Raw genomic sequence first — 24,311 nt, forward strand, 5'->3', positions numbered from 1 at the left:
ACTGTCGGACTGCTATCAGGGGATGATTAGCTGCTTGTGCTTAAAATAGTGCCCCTTCAGAGTTTGTGCGACCCCACAAACCTCTGTGTGTGACAGAGCTCCTCAGACATGTCTGCTCTAGTCACTTGTAGAGTCCGACAGTGGCTGTCTGCGGAAGCGCTTCCAGCAAAGAAGTTCCTTAACGGAAACGCGTCTCCTGGACTCACGACGTGACAGCTTCCGGCGAAGCATAGGTCTCCCTGCAGTTGCTTCTGACACCTCCCCGCTATTTTCGCTCGAAGTGTCTCTCACCCCTTTCTCTCCCCTGCTGCTTCCTGCCTGGGCTGCTGCGTCTCTCTCAGCATTACTGAGATCCTCCTCCAGAGACCCCGCGCTCCCCCTGCTGGTCCCTGCTTTGGCTGTTGACTCTCTCCCAGTCTCTGGGAGCCCTACCACTTCCCTTTCCTCCGATGTCAGTTCCCTGACAGCACCTATCCGCAAGCCTGCGGAGCCCGGCGAGAACTCCTGCCGGGCTCTGCAGGCTTGCGGATAGCTGCCCTCAGCCCAGGGTGCGCGACGCTGTGCTTCCCAGGTTTCGGGCTGCAGGCTGCTATCCGCAAGTCTTGGGAGCCCGGCGGGAACTCCCGCCAAGCTCCGCAGGCTTCCAGATAGCTTCCTGAAGCCTGGAGAGCGAGAGGGGGCGGTGTGCACCAACCCCTCTCGCTATCCAGGCTTCAGCGAAAGCCTGCATTCGCTCCATAGGACGCACACACATTTCCCCTTCATTTTTGGAGGGGAAAAAGTGCGTCCTATAGGGTGAAAAATACGGTAATTCTTTTCCAGAACGTAAGATTGCTCAGAGAGAAACTTCACTGCCTTGAGGAGATGAAAGGTACAGTGGAGAAATTAACAATAAAACTATATGCTGTAGCCACACCATCCCTATCAATGCACCTTGGCGGCTCTCCTAAATTCACAGTCCCATACCTTAATGAGAGGCCTCCAGCAGAGATCCAGGTGTTTGAAGGTAGGAGGCACATCAGGCGGAGCCAAAATCAGCTTATCCTCCTTTTTCTTCTCGCCTGAAGGCTGGAGAGTAGGCCTATGGGCTCGAAGATCCCAAAAATATATTGTGCTGCGGAGGAATAGACAACGATAGAAAAGTTAGGTTGTAGATCCAGCCTGCCTGGAGAGCCAGTGTGGTGTAGTGGTTAAGAGCAGTAGTCTCATAATCTGGGGAACCGGGTTCACGTCTCTGCTCCTCCACATGCAGCTGCTGGGTGACCTTGGGCTAGTCACACTTCTCTGAAGTCTCTCAGCCCCACTCACCTCACAGAGTGTTTGTTGTGGGGGAAGAAGGGAAAGGAGAATGTTAGCTGCTTTGAGACTCCTTAAAGGGAGTGAAAGGCGGGATATCAAATCCAAACTACTCCTCTTCTGCCTCATCCACTTTCAGTGAGATAGCAGTTGTTTAGGAACAGCCGAATACATCAGGTAAGCAGATGTCACAGAAAAAGGAGCCCCTTGGGGTGTCAAAAGGATCACAATACGCTACAAACGGAAAGCATCCGGCAGGGTAAAAGGTGAGTCGCTACTGGGGTGCCAACCAGAAACAGGTCAAGATAGGAGGTGGTGGTGAAGTAAAGCCCTAAATCCACCGATTAATCTACAATAAAAGGGGAGGATTCTTACTCTCACCCTATCCCTGAGCAACTTGCGATCCATCCTTCAAGCCAAACGCAGCCCATTTTAGCTATCTGATAATCCCTCTTTTTGCAGTTTCAGGTAGGTAGCATGAAACAAAATATCTTTCAAGCCTCTTGATGGGTTTTCCATTCGTGACAGGCTGGCTGTGGTTAGCTTGGGTGCACGTCACAAATTCTAACCTTGAACACATGGGGGGCAAGGTAATGCAAGTCAGTCTCTGAAGCCTCTCCTATTTAGAGGACTATTCCGAATGCCAGTGTGAAAGAGAGAGCCATTCCTGCTCTTAATCTTCCTTTGCCAACACACTAAATCTAGCATCTAGACACTCCACAGCATGTGCAAACTAAATGGTAATGGAGCTGCTGAAGAATACTCATGTGAAAATACTCATGCTAAAGTAAGTTTTAAAAAAAGAGTTATGCAAGATTCCATAAAGCGAAACCTTGCAGGTAACATTTTTCAACAGCTTAATTGGTAGTATGGGACATCAGGATTCTCTTCTCTCATCTATTGGTATTCAGTAGTTATTACACAAAAGAAGTAGTTGTTACACCAAACAATGGAAAGAAAGAGAGACAGTACCTTATCAACCTGGTTCAGAAGTCACAATCTCTTTGAAGACACTGCCAAACCACAGTTTCCTGGTTATGGCATCACAGGAAACTGTGATTTAGGAAATTGGGATATCTTTGCCAAAGCAAGCCACAGGAGAGCAGAAGCAAAGAGGATGGGCAAGGAGGGAGCCTGCAGGCACACAACTCATTCCTGGTCCAATAAACCATAGTTTAAAAGTCGGAGACTGTGACATCTTAACTAGGCCTTGCGTAATAAACCTCGAAGAAGAAGAAATACTTACCAGTCTGGTGAGCAGGTGACAAGCTGTACACAAACTCCAGCCCTGTTTTCAAACATAGTGCCCATTCTGTTGACCTTAAGAAATAGCAAGTAAAACAACGTTTATTAGAAACAAAAATACAAAATGCAGTAGCTGTACAAGTACTTTGGAGCAGGCATGCTCAACAGCAGAGAGGGGGGAACTGTGGCCCTCCAGCTGTTAAGAACACAGTTGTGGCTCTGCGATGGGAATAGGGATCTCCTAACAACTCCAAGCATCCTTAACAAACTACAGTTCGCAAGATTCTCTGGGGGAGGCCATGAAGGTTTAAACTGGCATGATGCTGCTGTCAATGTAAAGAGCAGATGGGGCCCAATTCAAATCTTGCCTCTTTCATAAACATACTAGGGCGCCTAAGAGAAACCACTGCCGTACCCCCTTGACTGCAGCATGACGATCATTTGGCCTACCAAGGGTTGCTGAAATAATGTACGTAAAAAGTGTTTGGAACACTGGGGAATTATCTATAGTCGCTGTCATAATGAGGACAGGCTAGAAATTCACACTCAACATCCATATCGCACAACGTTTTTCTTAAAGGGCACAAGGGGGGGAAACCCCCCCACACAAGTTACAAGCGTATGCATAGTTTTTCATGCAATAATTACATTTATCTCGTTCACCAAAACAAAATGAAGAAGTATGGTGTGAAGCAGCCCTTTAAAATTACATGGGTAATTAATATTGAGCTTAATATGCAGGGTTGCTTAGTGTAGATCACTGTTCCTGTGTTGGTCCCAGACAGTAACAAATACAGATGTAACAAATAAGGCATTATTTGTAATTTTCTCTTTTGCATTATGAAATACTTACGATGGACTCTTACCTCTAAAAACTCTGGCAACCACTGTATATCTGTTATTACTGATTTATGGCCATATTCGATGGAAGAGACTGCACAGTATCTCACCAAGTGTGGCTCCTTCCCAACTTGTTGTTCCAGCATGAAACTTGGCTGAAATTGAACACAAATTAGTGTCCACTAATTTCCACACATGACAGAATCATAGAATGTTGAGAGTTGGAAGGGACACGAGGGTCGTAGGTTATCCAACGCCCTGCATATAATCTAACCCCCTGCAATGCAGGAATCTTTCACCCAACACAGGGTTTGAACTTGCGGCCCTGAGATTAAGAGCCTCATGCTCTACCGACTGAGCTATCATTGGCATCCATTCTATGACCCAGCTCTTTCTAGTTTTTCCATGCTTTCCTGGTGGGCATTGCTTCCTGCATCCACTTGCCATTCCTGTTTTTATAGTGAATAATTTGGGATACATCTAGGGGGAGGAAACTGCCAAAAATTTATTGATACAATCTGACCTATTTGGCTAGCCCATATTCTAGGAATTGAGTGAAAAAAATTACCATATTTTATAGACGGAAAAAGACATCCCCATGTATAAAATTACCATATTTTATAGACGGAAAAATACACCCCCATGTATAAGATGCCCCCTATTTTGGGGGGCTCAGATTTAAGAAAATGGGGGGAGAGTGACATTATTTTTTAGGGAAAAAACTTATACATGGAAAAATATGGTAATACTTCTACGTTGTATGAGTGTATGTTTTTCAGGGGCAACTAAAAGCACAAAGCCACGGTTTCCTTTTACACCTGAACTAGTCCCTTTTAGATCCCTTGAAAGGACCGGTACAAATTTTGAGCACTTGCTTCTTCAATAAACTATAATAAACAGTGCAATGTGTACACTCTCAGGCCTATGGTACTTTGCTCCCCCTAGAAGTGTGGAGCAACTGCGTGCAATAAACAAATGCAATGTGGGAACTGGGCATTCACTTTCCCCGGTGGTCACAAAAATGGAAACTGCTAATGGCTGTAGCTTTGGGGAGCCTTGCAGAAGCATCTTGCTGGAAGGAGGGAGCAGAGCAGAGCTGTTACACTAGCTTCCTAGCAGGTGGGCTGCTGTTGCTTAAAGGAGAGGGGAAAGGGAAGGGAATGTGGTGGCAGGGACGTCAGTGTGACATGAGCACACCAAAACAGCCCATCTCATGCTCCTGGCGGGGCATTTGCAGCATGCTAGCTGCTCTCCCGCCCCCTCCTCTCCCCTTCTGGCAAGCCACAGCAACCCACCTGCCAGAAAGCCAGCGTGGTGGATCTGCGCCACTTCCAGCCCCTTATACCTATGTCACCCTTGTGTGCACACAAACGAGTGCTCTGGAAAGCCTGCAACTTCATCCATGCACAGAAGAAAATGTGAAGCAATTCTCAGTGGTTCCTTGAGGAATTTATGATACGGAACGCTAAAAGCAGAATCTTTAAAAGTACCAACCATGTTGACTGTGGTATTCTTGCTCCCGCCTGTACCGGACTTCGCATTTCGTAACCTCTCTTCATATGCTGAAATGTCCCACAGTACAACCTGGAATGGGAGGGCAGGGAGGGGAAACAACACGTCAGAAGGCAGATTGTCCTGTTTTAATGGACATTTTAATGTGCCACGTGATGGAAGGGTAGAATAGGACTCTACAGAATATGCAGAGAGGGCCAGCTGAGCTCACGGGGAAAAATCTGTTTTGTACTAATAGAAAGGGAATCATTTTATTTTTTAAAAAAGCATTAACATGTCTCCGGTACTAAGGAGTCCCACACAGTGGCATGGGGATTCCAGGCATACTTCAATAAACCCTGAAATTATCCAAACGAGGGTGTGATGCAATATCTAGTGAGGCCTCAAAGTACTCATGTAGGCAATGTTAGCATTCTGAGGGCTTGGCCAATGCGGCGCCCCCAGGCATCCCTGGACCCACAAAGGTCTTCCCTGGCACCCATAGGATCTTACTCCTGTGCTGAAATTAGGCTTGAAGGAAGCATTCTGCTGTCACCAAGAGAACAGGTTGCAGTGTGTGCTTGGTTGTGGCGTGTATGTGATGCCCCTGGCATTTTCTCCAGTTTGCAAATGTGACCACAGACCCCCAAAAAGGTTGGCAACCTCAGATTTTGAGGGTTAGATGAGAATGACCAGACCCTGCCTGGGCCTTAGCCCTTGCTGGTCCCTCAAACATCTGCAAACCTGCCGGAGCATCTTATTCCACAATACCGATGTAGAAGAGGGATGTTGTGAATGTAAACAAGTAGCTGAAAAGTAATGGAATCCTAACCTGTCCGTTTATACAGCCTCCTCCAATGATGTTGGGATTGCTTGGGGAGAACTGAAAGCAGTAGATATCTTCAGGGCACTCCAGCATCAGCTAGAAAACATAAATATCCAGGGAGGAATATATCAGATCAGATGCTGAAATTATTGGTTCTGTTCTTTAAACACCTCAGAAACATTCAAGCCCTCCTTTAAATACCTGGGGGTGAATTGGGTCTGCGAAGCTCCAAAAGAGAATTGGTGCTTTCCACAAGAGCAGTCGCCCAGAGTTGTTCACACGTTCCTCGTAAGACAGTCGCTCCGTTACTGCCACTGCGATAATCCCTGATTGAAGACAAATGTCATTTCACCTTTTGCAAGGGAAAAACTTTGCATCTGTTTAAAGTGGCCCATGTCCACACTCAATCACACTGTCAGAAATTGCAGCAAGAATTGTCCAGGGGTGTTTTAGAAGAGGTACAAATCCTAAAAGCTAATCATCACCTTCACTTCTTGATGGAAGTGAATTCCACAAGCATTACGTGAAGAGATGTTTTTCTTTTGGCTGTCTTCAGCCTTTTACTAATCAGGTTTCTGGGCCACCTAATGCGATGGTGGGGGTGGCAGTGAAGAAACAACTCTCTTGTCTGCTCTGCCCACAGTCTTCTAGTCGTTACAGGCACTGCTTTATATTCTGCCTCCTAAGTGGAGCACTACTGCTCAGGGCTCTAGCCTGCCTGCAGCAGGAGTCTTGGGTTGCCGGGGCCCCGGGCCATGTGGAAGGCAGGTTGCGAGAGAGGGAAACGGATGCAAGTACGCATGCACATTCAACGGCCTAACAGTGTCTGCATCACCCAAGAGGTTGCAGCCTCAGGGATAAGAAAATGAAGTCGTTTTGTTGTTTGGAGAGCTCACTTCCTGGTTTGTATGAAGAAGCCGTTTTCAACACAAGCCCACACCTGTATTGAGGCAGTGCCGGGTGTTGAAATTTTGTGCCCCTAACAATTTTGGGCCTGAGGCAACTACCCCGTGTTAACATGCAGCTTGACTCTTAAGAGTCTGCAGCGATAACATCCGTTTCACTTTCATTTCTGTTACAGCTTGCCTAGTGTGAGGTAACCCAAGTTTGCTAAAACGGGGATAGTCCAGATGTGTTGGATTCCAACTCCCAGCATCCCTAGCCATTGACTGCTGGCTGGCGCTTATGGGAGAGTTGAGGTCCAACAGGATCTGAAGGGCACCACGCTGACTACCCTTGTGCTAGCACGTTACAAAAGATTTCCTCATCTCATTTTCCTTTGTGCTGATTTGTTCAGAGAAAGGGCCAGTGGAACGGGCACAGTGGCTAATCTTTAAACCCAAGACTTCAGAACAACCCTCACAAAGTTTCTGCCCACAAACCGAACGCTCTGCAAACTTTACCATAAATGGTTGGATGCCAGCAGACGCAGCTCACGGTCCTGTCCTTGAGGTAATGCAGGTCTGTGAATGACTGGTACTCCTTGAGGGAAACGTCGGACTTGCCTGCAAAGCCACTTTCGTCTTCCGCAAGGGCTTTCCAGTCGTCAAAGAAGGCATTCAGGATCTCATTCTGCTGCAGTGCTATTTCAACTCTGGAACGGGGACATGTTTTTTTGTTTTGTTTTTAATAAAAAAAATTCAGATACTGCATACAAAATTCAGATACTGCATACAAAATAGTGTCACTAGTACTAAAGGATTATGCGCCATGGCTTCTTTATTTGATACTGTAGACCAGTGTTTCCCAAACTTGGGTCTCCAGCTGTTTTCAGACTGCAATTCTCATCATCTCTGACCACTGGTCTTGCTGGCTAGGGATGATGGGAGCTGTGGTCCAAAAAAGCTGGAGACCTACCAGTAAGTTTGGGAAACATTGCTCCAGACACAGGTCTTAGGCACACATTTGAGAGGAAGACATTTTCTACATGACACCAGGAGCTGCTCAAGATGCTGGAGATAAAAAATATGTCCAAGTGCTTTATAGAGTGATCATATGTCCCCCTTTACAGAGGACAGTTCTCTGTTTGAAGGACTGTCTGGTTTAAAGATTAAGAACCCTAAAGAGGGAAAGCAGAAGTCTTCGAGATCAACAGTTTTATATATAATTTCTTGGGCTGAGTATTCCTCAAGTCACCCTATCCTGATACTTTATGACTGCAAGAAATCTTGCCTACGTCTCCATACAGAACTTTCAGTGGACCTTGATACTTCACCTTAAAGCCACAGAGACAATGAAGTCTTTCAGGTCTTCCGATGACAAATACTTTTCTTTTTCTTCATCTGAAAAGTTCCTTGGAAAATACTGCGTTGTTGCATTTTTGGGGTAGGTCCTAAGGCGAGTGAAAACACACTGCTCAGAAAAATTTGGGAGGGAAAAGGAAAATCCAAAACAATGAAGGCAGAATTGACGAAACTTCACAGAGTGTCTCCTCCTTTAGCCAGATTTGTGTGTGCCACTCATTTCCCAGTGTTCCCGCATTCCTGCTCCACAGCACCATCTGTCACTGAGTGGAGATGAGAAAGCACACAGGTAAGTCTGGCTAAACCAGCTGTGGGCAGCCTCTCTGACCTGTGGGCCTAACTAGGCCTATGCTTGAAGGCATATAAGACATCATTTGTGGGGCAGGCAAAGTAATGCTTGGACCTGTCAAAACTGGCCCACCGGTGGCAGCGGAGAGAAGGATTTCATGCGCCTCCTCCATGAGAGGTCCGGAGGGTGGCAACACAAGAACAGGCCTTTTCTGTGGTGGCTCCCCACTTGTGGAATGCTCTCCCCAGGGAGGCTCGCCTGGTGCCCTCATGAACTATCTTTAGGCACCAGGCAAAAACGTTTCTCTATAACTAGGCCTTTGGCTGATTAACATTCTACGGCCTTTTCAATACGTTGGGGGTGGTGTATTGGTTTGTTTTTGTTTCGTTATGTATTTTGTGTCTGCATTTTGTAGTTTTATGTTGTGATCTTCGGGTGAAGAGTGGTATACAAATTTAATAAATAATAAATAATAGTAGTAGTAAAAAAATATGAGGAGTGGAGAATAACTTTTTTTTTTTTGAATTAGACCCATCTAATATCGTGCCTAGTCCCATCCTCACAAAAGAAAATGTTGTTGTTTAGTAGGAAGTGATGTTTGAAGTACATAATCTCAGGAAATAGTCAGAAGACATATCCCTGGGAATGATCTGAAGTTGCATAATATAGCAACCACACCATACCTTTAAAAATGCTATCATACCACATTAACAGTACAGTGGTACCTCGGGTTAAGAACTTAATTCGTTCCGGAGGTCCATTCTTAACCTGAAACTGTTCTTAACCTGAAGCATTACTTTAGCTAATGGGGCCTCCCGCTGCACCGCTGGAGCACAATTTCTGTTCTCATCCTGAAACAAAGTTCTTAATTCGAGGTAATATTTCTGGGTTAGCAGAGTCTGTAACCTGAAGCATATGTAACCTGAAGCGTATGTAACTCGAGGTACCACTGTAATGGATTCCACCCCTCACCCCCCAAAAAAGAAATCATGGAAAATACAGTTTGTTAAAGGTGCTGAGAGTTGTTAGGAAAACCTTCACAGAGCTACAGTCCCTACCACCTTTAACAAACTACAATTCCCATGATTCATGGGGGTGGGGAGGAGCCATGACTGTTAAAGTGCTATGCAAGTGCTATAACAGTATGTTGTGGTTAGCAATCCTTGTTAAAGCTAAGCAGGTATGTCTGGTCAGTAACTGGATGGGCGGCCAAGTAGGAAGCCCTTGTACGTTGCCTTGAACCACATCACGCAAGAAAGGCATGATGTAATAAAAATAATCTGAAATGGTGCACTCTGCTTCATGCCGCTCCGCTTGAAAGTAAATTTCAAAAAGTGAAAGGTGCCTGATTCTAGGTTTCCCTCCATCCAGATAACGAAAGAAAAGAACATGGACCAAAATTAATGGGGGCATTGTTTCTTTTTAAAAATTATTTAAAATGGTATACATAGAGAAAGTGTGTCTTATACTTACCATTTTGTTTGAGTTCCTGTTTCTTCTACTATTGGGACAACCTGAGTGCCAACATTTTTCTCAAGCTGCCGAATGGTAAAGTTCTTATCGAAATAACTCGTACATTCCACGTAGCCGTGTTTAGGGTCAGCTGAAGCGTTTCTGTTGTGAAATTTAACCCGAGCCCCAAATTCTCTCTGCCGCCGAGAAATCTTATATTTAACCTGAAATTTCAGCCAAAATATTTCTCAATGGAAACTCTTGTTTTTATACGTTTGACTGTGCATTGTCTTGAGGGTATGGCACACAGCCATAAAATAGAGAATAACAGACCTTTAAGATCTCTTACAGGACCTGCATTTGATCTGATTTTACGACCATTTTTCAACATGCTCATCATTCCCCCAAGGGAAGAAACAACTGAACTCTTGGGACGTGCTTGTTACGAGACCAGTTTGTTGGTGGAGTAGTCTCAAGTATTCTCACCAAACCTTCTCATCCACATCCAGAGGTCCTCTTCTGTGGAGCATTTCACAGGTTACCACCTAATTTTCTCTGCTTAAAATCCACACTTTGGCCAAGGCTAGCAAAGATTCCATAAGAGTTAGGTTCTCGTTTTTCTAGATGCTTTCTAAATCCACTCCCTACTCAGGCTTTGAAATCTGAAAGATTCCTAGTCAAAATTGGGCAACCCAGGATCCTACAGTTTATTGCTTTTAAAAATATAGTATAGTTAAGACTGTTACTTAAAGTAGACAGTCGTACCTTGGCTCTCAAATGTCTTGGCTCCCAAACGATCGAAAACCGGAAGTGAGTGTTCCAGTTTTCGAACTTTTTTTGGAAGCCAAACGTCCAATGGGGCTTCCGCGGCTTCCGATTGGCTGCAGGAGCTTCCTGCAGTCAATCAGAAGCTGCGCTTTGGTTTCCAAATGTTTTGGAAGTCGAACGGACTTCCAGAATGGATTCCATTCGACTTCCAAGGTACGACTGTATAAGACACTGTTAGGAAGACTGACCTTTGTCGTTCTTTCCTTAACCGATTCTTCTTCAATTTCTTTTTCACTTCCAAGCGAGACCCAAGGTTTCCACACAGGAGGCTTGTACACATATTCTTCTGGGGAGCCCTCTTTGACCTCCCCTTCCTCTTCCTCTGGCTCGGGAGGCTATCAGGAAAAATATTTGCAAAGGTGTCAATACAAAGTGTATCAATACGATACAAATAGAGATAAATGCAGTATTTATTTATTTTTTAAATGCCTTACATGTAAAATGCTTTCCTTGGCCTCTTCCGTTGCAATAAGATAAAATATTTGCCCATATTTTAATTCCCTGTCAAAGACTACCAGAAGTTCTTCCCCAGGATATTCCTGTGTGAATACAAACAATTGAAAAGTTTTAAGCAATTTTAAATGATTTTTACATCCAACTGTAACTAACAGTTGAAGGAGTTGGATAGGTTTAAGCTTGGGAAAAAGGCGACCAAGGAGATATGATAAAGGTAAAGGTAAAGGGACCCCTGACCATTAGGTCCAGTCGTGACCGACTCTGGGGTTGCGACGCTCATCTTGCTTGGCCAAGGGAGCCGGCGTACAGCTTCTGGGTCATGTGGCCAAGGAGATATGATAGCTATCTTCAGATATCTCAAGGGCTGTCACATGGCAGAGGGAACAAGCTGGTTTTCTCCTGTTCTGGAGGGTTAGGATGCGAACCAAGTTACAAGAAAGGAGATTCCGACAAAACATCAGGAAAAACTTTCTGAGAGTAAGAGGTATTCAGCAGTGGAACGGCCCAGCACATTCTCCAAATGATAATATTTCCTGTCAGAACTAGGCATGCTTTAATGGATATTAAATGGTTGAATCCTGACAAGACTTGAATTTTATTATTATGGTCACAGACCAGTTCTGGCTCACTTACAATATCAGGAAAATCATAAAACACAACAGGAATACATTGAATTGCAATTGGGTATAACAGAGAAAATTCAGATATAGCAGCAGTTTAAAATATATATTAAATCTTGATCACTAAAATTGTCATTTAAAACCTTAATCATTTTGGTACAGTGGAACAGCCTCCCTCATGAGGTTGTGGACTCTCCTTCCTTGGAGGTTTTTAAGCAGAGGTTGGATGGCCATGTGTCATGGATGCTTTAGCTGAGATTCCTGCATTGCAGGGGGTTGGACTGGATGACCCTTGGGGTCCCGTCCAATTCTACGATTCTATGACATCACTTTAATACTGGTGGATTGGAAGGTTCTCCGCTTACGTTTTTGGTCTAGCACTAACTGCTTCAGAGGAGCAAGCTCCCTTAAGCTTCTTCCTCAATGTATCCTCCTTCTTCCCATTACTTTCTAGAATGACCTCTGCCTGCCAATGCAACTGATTTCTTTCTAGATCACAACTGCTCATCTCGCACCATATCCTAGGGGTCATTTCTGGGGCCCATAGGTACATTTACAAACCAGAGAAACTTGTGGGCAACACATACACCACAGTCCGTGTTAATGTTGGGCCCTCCTTTTGTGAACCTCATGCCTCCATCAAAGCCACTTCTAAGCTTGTGCTCAAAAGGACTTTGTTTGCCGGGAAGAGGAGTAACAAATCTTAAGTGAAATGAAGTTAGGCGATCAGTTTACCAAGTTCCAGCACAACCCCCGGTATACAACATGCCCCGACAGGGTAACTCACTAAGATAATTTTTTTGAAAGGATGGAAGTCAGAAACTGCAGCTCTTGCTTTCATGTCATCAATGATGTCCTCTCTCTTCAAAAGTTTGTGAGGGTTTTCCGCCGTGACATCAACGTCAGCACGGCAATTAAATATCTCCTGAGTTTTCTCAGTGAGGACCAAGGGGAAGATTTCCGGGTGGCCTGAAAGAGTAAAGAACAATATAGAAACACCTCTTATTAAAAGGCTCGCTGTATTTCAAGTACTAATTGGTCCCACACATTCTAGAATTCTTCAACAAGTGTAACTACTTTTAGTACCCTTACAACTATTAGTGAAATTAAACAAGATTCCCACCCCCTCAGAGCAATACCCTTTTACTTCTTTTGCCATATACTCTTTCCATACTTGGTGTAAGGTAAAGGTACCCCTGCCCGTGCGGGCCAGTCTTGACAGACTCTAGGGTTGTGTGCTCATTTCACTCTCTAGGCCGGGAGACAGCGCTGTCCGCAGACACTTCCGGGTCACGTGGCCAGCGTGACAAGCTGCATCTGGCGAGCCAGCGCAGCACCCGGAACGTCGTTTACTTTCCCGCTGGTAAGCGGTCCCTATTTATCTACTTGCACCCGGGGGTGCTTTCGAACTGCTAGGTTGGCAGGCGCTGGGACCAAACGACGGGAGTGCACCCCGCTGCGGGGATTCGAACCGCCGACCATGCGATCGGCAAGTCCTAGGCGCTGAGGTTTTACCCACAGCGTCGTACGCTACCCTAAAACGAAGTCCCTTTACTGCAGTTAACGAGGCAACCACCATGGATATATTATGGATGGAAAAGAGCTCAGTGTCTCAGGGTGAAGGAATTTATGTCCGTGAAGATGTCAAGGACAGGCTTTTTAATTTTTAGGCATTTACAAAGCTGAATGAAATATAAATTTGGGAATATTGATAAGCTTTACATACACATGCTTTGGGGGGGAAAGTCTTCACTCACTTAATCCTTTTTTTTTTTTTTTTGAACTGACAAAATGCTAAATCCTATTTTAATCCGGCTCATCCAGAAATCTAAATCCCTCAGCAAACGTCTCTCACTTAATATGTTACATTTCATAAACCCTACATTTATCCCTTAAGCCCTGTCATTTCTGGTCCTCTACTGCACCTGCTCAACTGCAGCTATTCATTAAAACCTACAAAAGGAGGAGAGAGATATTTGGCGCTTTCGTAAATTTGGCACCAGGAGCCCCAAGAGAAATCGGCTTGGAGATATTTTCGCTTGAGGCAGAACGTACCCACAAGCCCACTGAGGGCCACACAAATGGCCAGAAACCTTCTGCAAGTGGAGTAGGCAAAAATGGCGGGCTCTATAGATGGACAGATGGACATTATCCCACCATTCCTCCAAGGAGTTCATGGTTCTCCCCTCCCCATGTTATCCTCACTACAACCATGTAGGGTAGTTTAGGCTGAGAAAAATTGACTATCCCAAGGTCGCCCTGCTGAGCTGCATGATGAAGCGGGAATTTGAACCAGAGCCTCTGAGATCCCAGCCCAACCATTGCACTGCACATACCAAATGTCTTATGAGATACAGTGGTACCTCGGGTTACAGACGCTTTGTCACAGACGCTTCAGGTTACAGGCTCTGCTAACCCAGAAATAGTACCTCGGGTTAAGAATTTTGCTTCAGGATGAGAACAGAAATTGCGTGGCGGCATCATGGCGGCAGCGGGAGGCCCCATTAGCTAAAGAGGTACCTCAGGTTCAGAACAGTTTCAGGTTAAGAACGCACCTCCAGAACGAATTAAGTTCTTAACCCGAGGTACCACTGTACACTGTATTCTACTTAGCACTTATGAATCCCAGCTAATGATCTGCTCCTCTTTCCTACAACGGACATGTGTTCTGTGTTATTTTCCCCATAGCTAAAAGGCAGAAGATGCAGCTTCTGAAGAGAAATATTTCTTTTTTCCTTTCACAGTTAGCCTTATGGCCTTAAGACTCGGTCTGCTGCATATTCTTCAATAACTGTTTTTTCCGTGTCGAACTTACCCATGCTTGCCATCGATAAATCCACTTCTTCATCTTTTTTTGCTGAAATGAGATAAAGTGGGGTCTTAGCATAAGAACGTTAAGAAGGGCCCTGCTAAAGCAGACCAAGGGCAAATGCTTCTCAAGTATCCTCTGGAACCGAAGGCATGAACAACCCACTCACACCATTGTCTTCTCCAGTATCTCTTATTCAGAGGTTACACTGTATTACACTATCTGAGTTTGCTTGTTTTCCTTTTCTCTCCCCATCCCTTTTTCCCCTCATGACTTTTAGATTGTAAGCCTATGGGCACGATCTCATGTTTCTGATCTGTGTACAGTACATTTTTTAGACGCTTTAAAATAAAATAGCTATAATTCTGTTTCCACGTGGAGGACTAGTATACCTCATGAATTTGTTGAATTCCATTTTAAAGCCTCCTTTCGTCAATCAATTTCAGTGGGTGAGCTCTAGCCTGGGGGCTGCGGCTGCTAAAATCTCTTCCATTCGCAACTTTATAAACCTTTCTCATGCTCCCCACAAAATATTTTTCCCTGAATTAAAAGGCCCCCAAACACTTTAAAGTTGCACTTTGATCATTTTGGTTGTTCTTTTTCATAGTCAGGAGCTTCCTGCAGCCAATTGGAAGCCGCGCCTTGGTTGTCAAACATTTTTGGAAGTCGAAATGACTTCCGGAACCGATTCCGTTCGACAACCAAGGTACAACCGTACATGAAAACATCACAGAGAAAAGTTGTTGGGCATACTGTCACACATATTGTTGCCTGGCATCCAAATTCCCAACAAATTACTTTCTTTAGTTCCACAGTTCAGCAGTATTATACTTACCAGCACTTCTTTGCTTCCCTTTGGGTGAGCCTTTTGGCGATCCTTTGGGCGACTTTTTAGGTTTTGGAGATCCTTTAGCTTTAGGTTTCTTCGCTGAAGCAGGAGCAGAACGTGGTACGGGAGTCTCTGCACTTTCAGCCATTTTGAAAGATTTCTGCCTGGAAAACAGGTGGCACATCAATGTGGATAATGAGGCAGAATTCAGGGGGGTGGCTTAAAAACTCATTCATAACATGATAGTTACATCCCATTAGTTGTGTGACAGTGCTGGCTGAGACTGATGGGAGTTGTAGTCCAAAACAGCTGAATGGAATCAGGTTGGCAAAAGGTTGCCTTTTGTGCTACTGAGGCAGAACGATGTTTGCTTCAGTTTAGCCCAAGTAATTTTGCTGCTCCAAGCAGTAAAATTCAAAAACCTGCAGCCCAAAATTCCTTGCAAAGGAGCCTGAACTCAAGGCTGGATGAGGGCCAATAAACTGACTCTGAGGTTTCCAAGTGTGCATTCCCTGCTTTTGATGGAGTCATACTCCCCCTGAAAGTGAAGGTTCATAGTCTGGGGGGTGCTCCTGGCTCCACCTCTATCGCTAGAGGCCCAGACTAGGAGTACATTTTACCTCACCACTGTCATCCATGTGCTAGTCCCCTCCAGGCTGGTTTACTGCAATGCACTCTTTGTGGAGCTGCCCTTGAGGTTGGTTTGGAAGCTTCAGCTGATGCAAAATGCAGTGGTTTGACTCCTCACTGGGGCGGGACATTGCCAACATGTCACCCCACTGTCAAGAGACTTGCACTGGTTGCCAATTAGCTGCCAGGTTAAGCTGAAGATACTGCTTTGGTGAACAAAGTCCTATACAGCTTGGGACCAGAATAGCTGAAAGATAGCCTCATTCTTTAGATATCCAGCTGATCACTGTGATCAACAGGCTAGGGCTTCCTACAGATGCCATCTTAACAGCAGGTCGGCTCTGCATAAGAAATTGGGCCTATAATGCTGTGTAATCCCTCCCCCTTCCCTGAAAGGCACCATCTTTGTTTTCTTTTGGCACCTACTGAATACCTTCCTCTTCCAACAAGCCTTCCTGCCTCCCTCTGATTTTTCCAAGTTTGAATCTGTATTGAAATTGCTTTTCAGATTTGCCACTCTAGGCTAGTTTTGGAGGAAGGGGGGGATACAACTGTAACATACCCTCTGATATTTGTCTGATGAAAACAGGGATATCCTATTCCATAACAACAAACAACAACAAGAAGTTTTATTATTTATACCCTGGGTTGCCCCAGCCACTTTGGGTGACTTCCAACATATATAAAAACATAACAAAACATTAAATTTTTTTTTTTTAAAAAACCCTTCCCAATACAGGGCTGCCTTCAGATGTCTTCTAAAGGCCGTATTAGTTACTTATCTCCTTGGTTTGCAGGAGTTGCCTAATAATAATAATAATAATAATAATAATAATAAAGTACAGAGGATGCTCCTTGGGTTGAGCATAGCTGTGCGCTATTTGACCTTGCAAGGTTGCTTAGGGCAAATCTATTAGGTTACATGCTGTTTCATTAACACTCCCGAGACAATCAACACACCTAAATGTGACGCCGGGTTGGACTAAATGGCCGACTGCATAGTCCTTTACAACTCAAGTGATTCTACGATGATAAGACAGGGGTCTAGGCAAGGGGCTGCTAAAGCCGTCAAGCTGGTTGAATAGAAATCATAGCTCTGCTAAAGCAGCCGGTTCTGTTCTTAAGAACAAAGCATTAATGAATCGCTTATACAGAAAAGATGAATGGAGGAAGATTTTTAAAAAGTGTATGGGGGGGGGGAATAACTCCAGCACCATCATGTGGAAATGATGTGCATAACAGGACACGAAATAGCAGCTTCATAATTTGAGTCACTGTTTTTATTTATTTTTCAAAGTGTCACAGTGTTTAACCCAACGCTATACCAGAAACCAAATTCTAACAAAGCGGATGACAAAAGAGATGGGAAACATAGGATGCAATCCAACCCAAGTTAAGTGCTAAGCCTGATGTCACATGGAGAGATTTGAGCAAATGCTCGCTTCTTTCCCGGTGTGACTTTCAGGTAGGTTTGCCATGTGTCCAGAATTTCCCAGACATAGGTGGTCCTCAGCCCCAGAAACAGTGGAAATTGCTGAAATGCCCAGGAAAACTCAGACAAACTTTGCCAAAGAAAGCTCAACAACTTTTGTGTCCAGATCTTCTCTTTTTGAAAGATGGCGACCATACTTCCAGGGTCCGGAAAAATCACAAAGGATGACCCAAGCATCAAGTTGGTGGCTAGGGAAGCTCTGTCAATCGCCACTTTACAGGGAACTGGGATAACCACAGATTGGAACATGTGATTTGCTTCTCTCTCAAGTCATCCAAACAGTCTAGTCACATGAACAAAGACAACACTGGCGTTTCTGAGATTAATCACAGAGCTAATTTTAGGAAAGCGGTTTACAAGGCAAGGCAGAAAGTTCCTAAAAACAGCTACTTATCAATCTGATTGCCCTAAAGCTATGGTGTATTGTTTTTGTTGACTTGTTAAAAAATGCATGTAACTCTGATCCTTCTTTTTGAGTGCTGAAACTTTGGAAAGTGGAAAGAGAATACCAGATATCAAGAATGAGTGAGAGGAGCGCATCAGTAGCTAATGGCTACAATCAATAATGTTGGATGGCTGGGCAGACAGTGTTAAGAAATAGCCAGAGCTATGTAAAGTAGGGCAAAATAGAAACTGCATGATCGTACGAACCACACCCCAAAAGCTCAAATACAGACATAGCCTTCTAGAAGCGTGATGATTTTGGTCCATGGTGGAAGGCACAAAGGAGCATCTTCACAGGGTTATATGTGAACCCTCAACCATCAGGACCTATTTTAAGTGCTAGAACTTCAGCCCTGTAATATGTGAAATAATTACAATAGCTTTGTGCATGTTAAATAACTCCCCTAGCTCAGTAACCACAGCCAGACATGACACAACCAAGATTACAGAAGAACATCTAGATCTGAGGGTGTGGTTTATGAAAAGGTCCTGCCACAATCTTTTTACTCTGAGTCAATAGCAGGGAACAGCTCTTTAAACTCCTTCTGCACTCTTTGACATGAGTGTTGTGGAACAGAACGATAAAAATTAATGCAGTTCACTTGAGGTGGAAAAAATTCCCAATAGATTGTGACCAAGGCTCCTAAGGGCCTCTACTGTTTCCCTACAACCTTTATTTAGGTAGACAATGTTTGGTCTTTTGTAACCGCAGCTCAAAAACATAATTATATTTTGCTGAACCCCCCCCCCCCCGGTTTGGGCTAATTAAAAACACTTTTCCATGAAACTGTCATCTGAGCAAAAGGTAACTGTTAAGTGTTTTAGCTCGGGTGTTTGTAGTTGTGCATTTAGCCAACCTAAATATTGAGTCATGAAATAATGTTTAGAACTGACAGTGCATTAGTAGAACTACAGGCGGCTGTTAACTTTGTATCTAAGTATTTTGTATTAACTTAAAAGTAACAAAAACAGAGAAGTATGTTCTTCCAATTATCTAATGGGCTGAAATAGTTAGTGTTATGAAACTAAACTACCATGTTGCTAGGTGCTCAAGGGGAGGAAAGTTAATTAGTTATCAGCAAAGACATGGATGATGTCTGTACCAAGAAGGAAGAACGATTAATCGGTGACCAGATTGAACTATTTAAACATCATGTTTATGTGCAGTACCCATTAAAGACTGTAATTTATTTCATTATGAAAGAACTGAATCATCAGAATACACAGGTGTAAAACATGAAGTTCTTTTTAACAAATGTGCTTGACATCTCAGTCCTTGAAGATCCATGCTTCTGTCAGAAAACAAACTGCCTCATATTTTTACAGCTAAAGTCTGAAAAGATATAATATCTGAGTACTGAAGTGATCTACTATCTGAGTGTTTTAATTTTAACCTTGAAATTAGTACAGCAGCCACATAATATATTTCTATGACTCTGGTATTTTTTTCTGAAAGCCCGTGATTTCTAAAAACCCAGTTTGTGAATCCAGGTAATGGGAAATGAAGGTATGAATGGGGTATGAATGGAGAGAAACTCAACCATTTCAGTGAGCGCATCATGAATGGAAGAGGAGAGAGAGAGAGCGCTGTCAAAAACTGGGGTAAAGAGACCTTATACCGTAAACCAACTGACCGACAAACATATCTACATGCCTCTAGCTACCATCCCAAACATACCAAACAGTCCATTGTATATAGCCAGGCACTACGTTACAGCCGCATCTGTTCCAATTCTACAGACAAAGACTCTCACCTAAGAGATCTACAGCAAACCTTTTCAAAACTAAAATACCCAGCAGATGAAGTTAGACAACAGATCAACAGAGCCAGACTGATACCCAGAGAGAACTTGCTGCAAGACAGACCCAAAAAAGAAAATAACAGAACACCTCTAGTCATCACATACAGCTCCCAAGTTAAAACAGTACAACGCATCATCAGAGATCTACAACCTCTCCTGGACAATGACAGTTCTCTTTCTCAAGCTCTGGGAGGAAGACCTTTCATTGCCTACAGACAGCCACCCAATCTTAAACAACTCCTAACCCACAATAATACTACAACCAGACTTAACACGGACACTGGCACCAGAGCCTGCAATAAACCCAGATGCCAACTTTGCTGCCACATACACCCGGACAACACCATTACTGGCCCCAACAACACCACACATACCATCTCGGGACTATTTAATTGCTCATCGTCTAACATTGTGTATGCCATCAAATGCCAACAGTGTCCTTCAGCTCTCTATATTGGACAAACAGGCCAAACCTTACGCCAAAGAATAAACGGACATAAATCTGACATCAAGAATCACAAAACAGAGAAACCAGTAGGAGAACACTTCAATCTCCCAGGACATTCTATACAAGATCTCAAAGTAGCTGTTTTACTACAAAGGAATTTCAGAAATAGACTGGAAAGAGAAGCTGCTGAATTGCAACTCATTACCAAACTTAAAACCATGGAGAGACCTGGTTTGAACAAAGACATTGGATTCTTATCTCATTATACATGACTAAGCCATTTTTCACCTTCTCACCCCTTGCCTTTTCCTGTAAGACCTATTGCAGTCGTTAAGAGTTGTCAACAGGCTCATCTCAGCTATCTGCCAATCTCCCATTCCCACCACCCTTCTGAGTAATACCCCTCCCCACCTTCTCACTATATAGAAGGATCTGGCAACTTCTGTTTCAGTGTATCTGAAGAAGTGTGCATGCACACGAAAGCTCATACCAAGAACTAACTTAGTTGGTCTTTAAGGTGCTACTGGAAGGATTTTTTTTATTTTGACTATGGCAGACCAACACGGCTACCTATCTGTAACTGGGGTAAAGAGAGTCAGTGTGATGTAGAGATGTGTTGGGCCAGATCCGGAGAGACCAGGTTTCAACCAGGGTGACTTTGGGCCAGCCACAGTCTCTCAGTCTGCCCTACCTCACAAGGCTGCTATGGGGATAATCTCTACAGAAGCAGAAAACTACAAAATAAGACAGGTGTCCTTTAACTAGCCAGCCAGCTCCTCCAATGAGCTTCCTGCGAAGACAACTGCTGTGCACTTGGCCCTAGGAAGGTCTTGCTGCTAATATACTTAAGGTAATAACAGTACTCAAGTCAGGTTAATCATTTCAATATTTTGCATCATGTGGAATGGAATCCTGTATCATTTGAAAATGAAAGTGGGGGATCTTCACCATGGTCTGTAGGAAAGAGGGTTTAGTACTAAATATCAGAGGCTGCAGACCATGGTCATATCGTTTTAGGCTGCAGTTCTTTACACAACTGTACACAGGAATCCTGCAGGTGATAATCATTTTACATGTTTGTTACTGAATGGATTTACATTGTGCACTGGACTGCTGTGCTATTTTGTGCCTTTGCAACAGGAAATATGCTCAGAATATCACTGCCAGACAAGCAGCAGCATGTGATGAAATACACTGCGATCCACATAAGTTTGGGTCACCATACTTTTGTTAATCTTTAAAGCACCACAAGTTTCTTTGGTTTGTTTTGCTGCAGCAAAATATCACTAACCCTCTGGAAGTAATCTGCTTGTACATTTTTTTCAGATTTACCCAGAAACAAATTTAAGCAACTTTCACTACAGATCTATGTTTTATAGATGCCATGTGGGGTAGAGAATAGTAAGGGTTTTTGAGTGCACATTGAAACAATTTTTATTTTTTTATATTATTTAGTTCTCTTTTTAAAAAAACTTTGCCTTCTGTCTCTTTGAAACATCTTTGCTCCATACGACAGGCATATGTCACATGCAAAATTAATACTTGAGAAACCTTCATATCTCTCCCAACCAGTCACTCTGACTGAGAAAACATCAACCAGTTTTTCAGGCTATATCTCCTGACGTATTACTCCTGCAACCGTAATGTGTGATTTAATTATTTATTTCCCCCTCCCTTCCTTTCTTTAGGATCAGTTTTGTGCAGTGCTAGAAAAAGAGGTGTGCCAAAACTCAACATGAATGCTTCCACTGTTCTCTTATAATGGCAATGGTGCCCACTTGAGAGGTGCTGGAACTGAGTTGCAGTGAAAAAAAGCCCTGGTTTTGTGTAATATTCCTCAGTGTCAGGGGCGGGGGAAACTTGTGTGACCTTCCAGAAGTCATTGGACACCAACTCCCATCAGTCCCAGTCAGCATGGCCAATGGCCAGGGATAACTGAAGTTGCAGTTCAGCAACATTTGGAGAGGAACTGGGTCCCCAAACCTGCCCTATGCAGATTACCACTTTTCTTGACTCTGTAATTCCCCTACCCTGACACATGTGTTGAAAATGATCACTTCACTTGCAGGTGCAGTTGATTAGTAAACTCCCTGTGTGAATGTGCTACCACTGTACTCAATAAGCCTCCACAGTAGCCTCTTCCCAGTCAGTAGCTCTGGAAAAGACTTCGCCAGATGAATGAAGCATCTCCGGCTCTTGTCACATCTACACCATACATTTAAAAAGCATGCCCTCACCCAGGGGATTCTGGGAATGGTAGCTCTGTGAGTGTGGTAAATTGCACTTCCCAGGATCCCCTGGAGGGAAGTAATGTGCTTTAAACGGTGCCTCTGCAGGGTTTCCCAAACCCCAAAACTTGGGTTTCCAGCTGTTTTTAGACTACAGTTCCTATCAACCCTGACCACAGTTCCTGCTAGCAGCCGGAGACCCAAGTTTGGGAAACCCTGAATCAAGCAGTTCTGTTTCTTCCACCTCCTTAAGCCAGAGGGAAGTAGCACAGTGTAGGTCGGCCGGGAGTTCACATAAACAGCTAAACCTAAAATATAATTATGGGCTAGCTGAGTGTTTAGACCTGAGCAGGATGAGAGCATGCCATCAGTTCCCCATCTATGCAGTGGGTGCAATCAGGGTTTTTTCCCCCCCAGCTGGAACTCAACGGTGGGCGCCATTGCCATTATAAGAGAACAAGGGAGGCGTTCATGAGGAGTTCCAGTACCTCTTTTCCCTAGAAAAACAGCACCGGGTGCAGTAGTATATTCAGATTGGTGACTAGGCATGCACAGCACTGCTGAAGGTGCATTTCTAAGGAATTACATGAGACGGCCATGAAACGGAAGACTTTGAAGGAATATCACGGATAAAGAATTAGGGCATGCTTGCACACTCTGGCTGCAACCTGCAAGCTCCCGGTCAGCGACCTAGCTGGCTCCATGGGAGACTTGGGATGCCCCAACGCACCTGTCCCCCCGCCCGGAGTTGCACTGCCCTCGTCCCTCTCCGCTCCTTACCTGCTTTGCAGCGTCCCCCACCCTCCGTCCGCTTCCCAATCTGAATGCCGCCTTCCTACAGCAGGCGTCGTTCAGTTGCTATGATCAACAGTTGCTATTAAAGACTGGCAGTTGCAAGAGCCAATAAGCATTCGACGGGCTTAACCCGCCCCTCCTGGAGGAAAGAGCCATTGGACGCTTCTACAAACGGCGCTGGGAAACACCGAGAGGACTACAACTCCCAGCATGCACTTGCTTTGGCCTTCTCGCAGCCACAGGTGGAAAGAGGAGGGGGAATTGTAGTTTTCTTTTTGCGCAGGCTTTGGGGTGCGATTCATTGGCGCTCGTTGTTGGCGCTTCCTTTGAAGTACCAAACGTCCACTTTTCAGCTTGCAGGTTTTTTTTTCTTCTTTCCTTGAACCGTTTGTATTTTATTTCCAATTTTATTCCGAAAGATAAAACGCGGTGAGCCATTGGGAAAACAAGAGAAGGCAGCTGGCTCACTGCAGCAAAATATGCCTTCGCGTCTGTGGTTGACTTGCTCATCTAATAACTTTCAAGAGCTTAATTATACTTGAGCGTTATTTGGATTACATCTGCGGAGATGCAGTCAAAGGGAGCTATTCAGAGCAGCTCTCCCCTAGCAAGAACTTGCTCCCTATAATTGTTACTTTGTGACCGAAAAGGAGATTTCATTAAAGATTCAGGAACTAAACTTGCATGCAGTTTTCTTTTCTTTCTTTTTTAAAAATATTTTATTAAGGATTTTCTTGTTTTACAGAAGTAAGTGTAATGCCTCGTATTTTTTTTTTATGTAACATTTTTACAAATCCGTTTCATTTGTTGAGGTATTAGGGGAAGAAGAAAAAAAGAAAAGAAAAAAGAAAGGGGGTGGAAAGAGGGAAGATGGATGGGGGTGGGGTCGGGTGGCGGTGTTTCTATTATGTTTAATGTATGTAGAGTTTGGTGTCAGCGTTGTTTGTGTTGTTCACTTGTGTTCCTTTGGTGGTGAGAGGGAGGGAGAGAGAAGGAGGAACAACTGACAAAATTGCTGTTACATAAAATGTTTTCACAAAGACTGTGCAACATCTTTTTAAAAAACCATGCATCTCCAGACATCTTTATGACACCAATGTATTTCCAGAAACTTTTTAATAACAAAAACAATTTCCAAGGTGCCCAGGTTGATACTTATTTTGGGTTATACTTCTAATCTTATCATTTGGTCACCATCTTTTAAAACAGTGGCTATGACGAATAAAATGAATGAATCTCAACATCTTG

General features: G+C 44.0%; 1 protein-coding gene across 7 annotated transcripts in view; it reads right to left on the minus strand.

Moving 5' to 3' along the window:
• DNAI3 (dynein axonemal intermediate chain 3) overlaps positions 1 to 24,311 on the minus strand; it is a 73,986-nt gene that overhangs the window by 16,695 nt on the left and 32,980 nt on the right. For 4 of the 7 annotated variants that reach the window (XM_082227806.1, XM_082227811.1, XM_082227805.1 and 1 more), the window contains 14 exons: positions 15,231 to 15,388; positions 14,402 to 14,443; positions 12,374 to 12,555; positions 10,945 to 11,049; positions 10,699 to 10,845; positions 9,704 to 9,906; positions 7,914 to 8,030; positions 7,102 to 7,292; positions 5,900 to 6,024; positions 5,705 to 5,794; positions 4,876 to 4,965; positions 3,408 to 3,536; positions 2,543 to 2,616; positions 967 to 1,114 (listed from right to left, as the gene is read on the minus strand). In XM_082227806.1, the coding sequence (XP_082083932.1) occupies positions 967 to 1,114; positions 2,543 to 2,616; positions 3,408 to 3,536; positions 4,876 to 4,965; positions 5,705 to 5,794; positions 5,900 to 6,024; positions 7,102 to 7,292; positions 7,914 to 8,030; positions 9,704 to 9,906; positions 10,699 to 10,845; positions 10,945 to 11,049; positions 12,374 to 12,555; positions 14,402 to 14,443; positions 15,231 to 15,388 (1,801 nt within the window). Of the gene's footprint in view, positions 1 to 966; positions 1,115 to 2,542; positions 2,617 to 3,407; positions 3,537 to 4,875; positions 4,966 to 5,704; positions 5,795 to 5,899; positions 6,025 to 7,101; positions 7,293 to 7,913; positions 8,031 to 9,703; positions 9,907 to 10,698; positions 10,846 to 10,944; positions 11,050 to 12,373; positions 12,556 to 14,401; positions 14,444 to 15,230; positions 15,389 to 23,048; positions 23,156 to 24,311 lie in introns of those variants that run through there. The other 3 variants (XM_082227808.1, XM_082227809.1, XM_082227807.1) reach the window with 3 other exon arrangements.

The sequence above is a fragment of the Podarcis vaucheri genome, assembly GCF_965113315.1.
Source record: "Podarcis vaucheri genome assembly, chromosome: 6".
NCBI lineage: Eukaryota > Metazoa > Chordata > Lepidosauria > Squamata > Lacertidae > Podarcis > Podarcis vaucheri.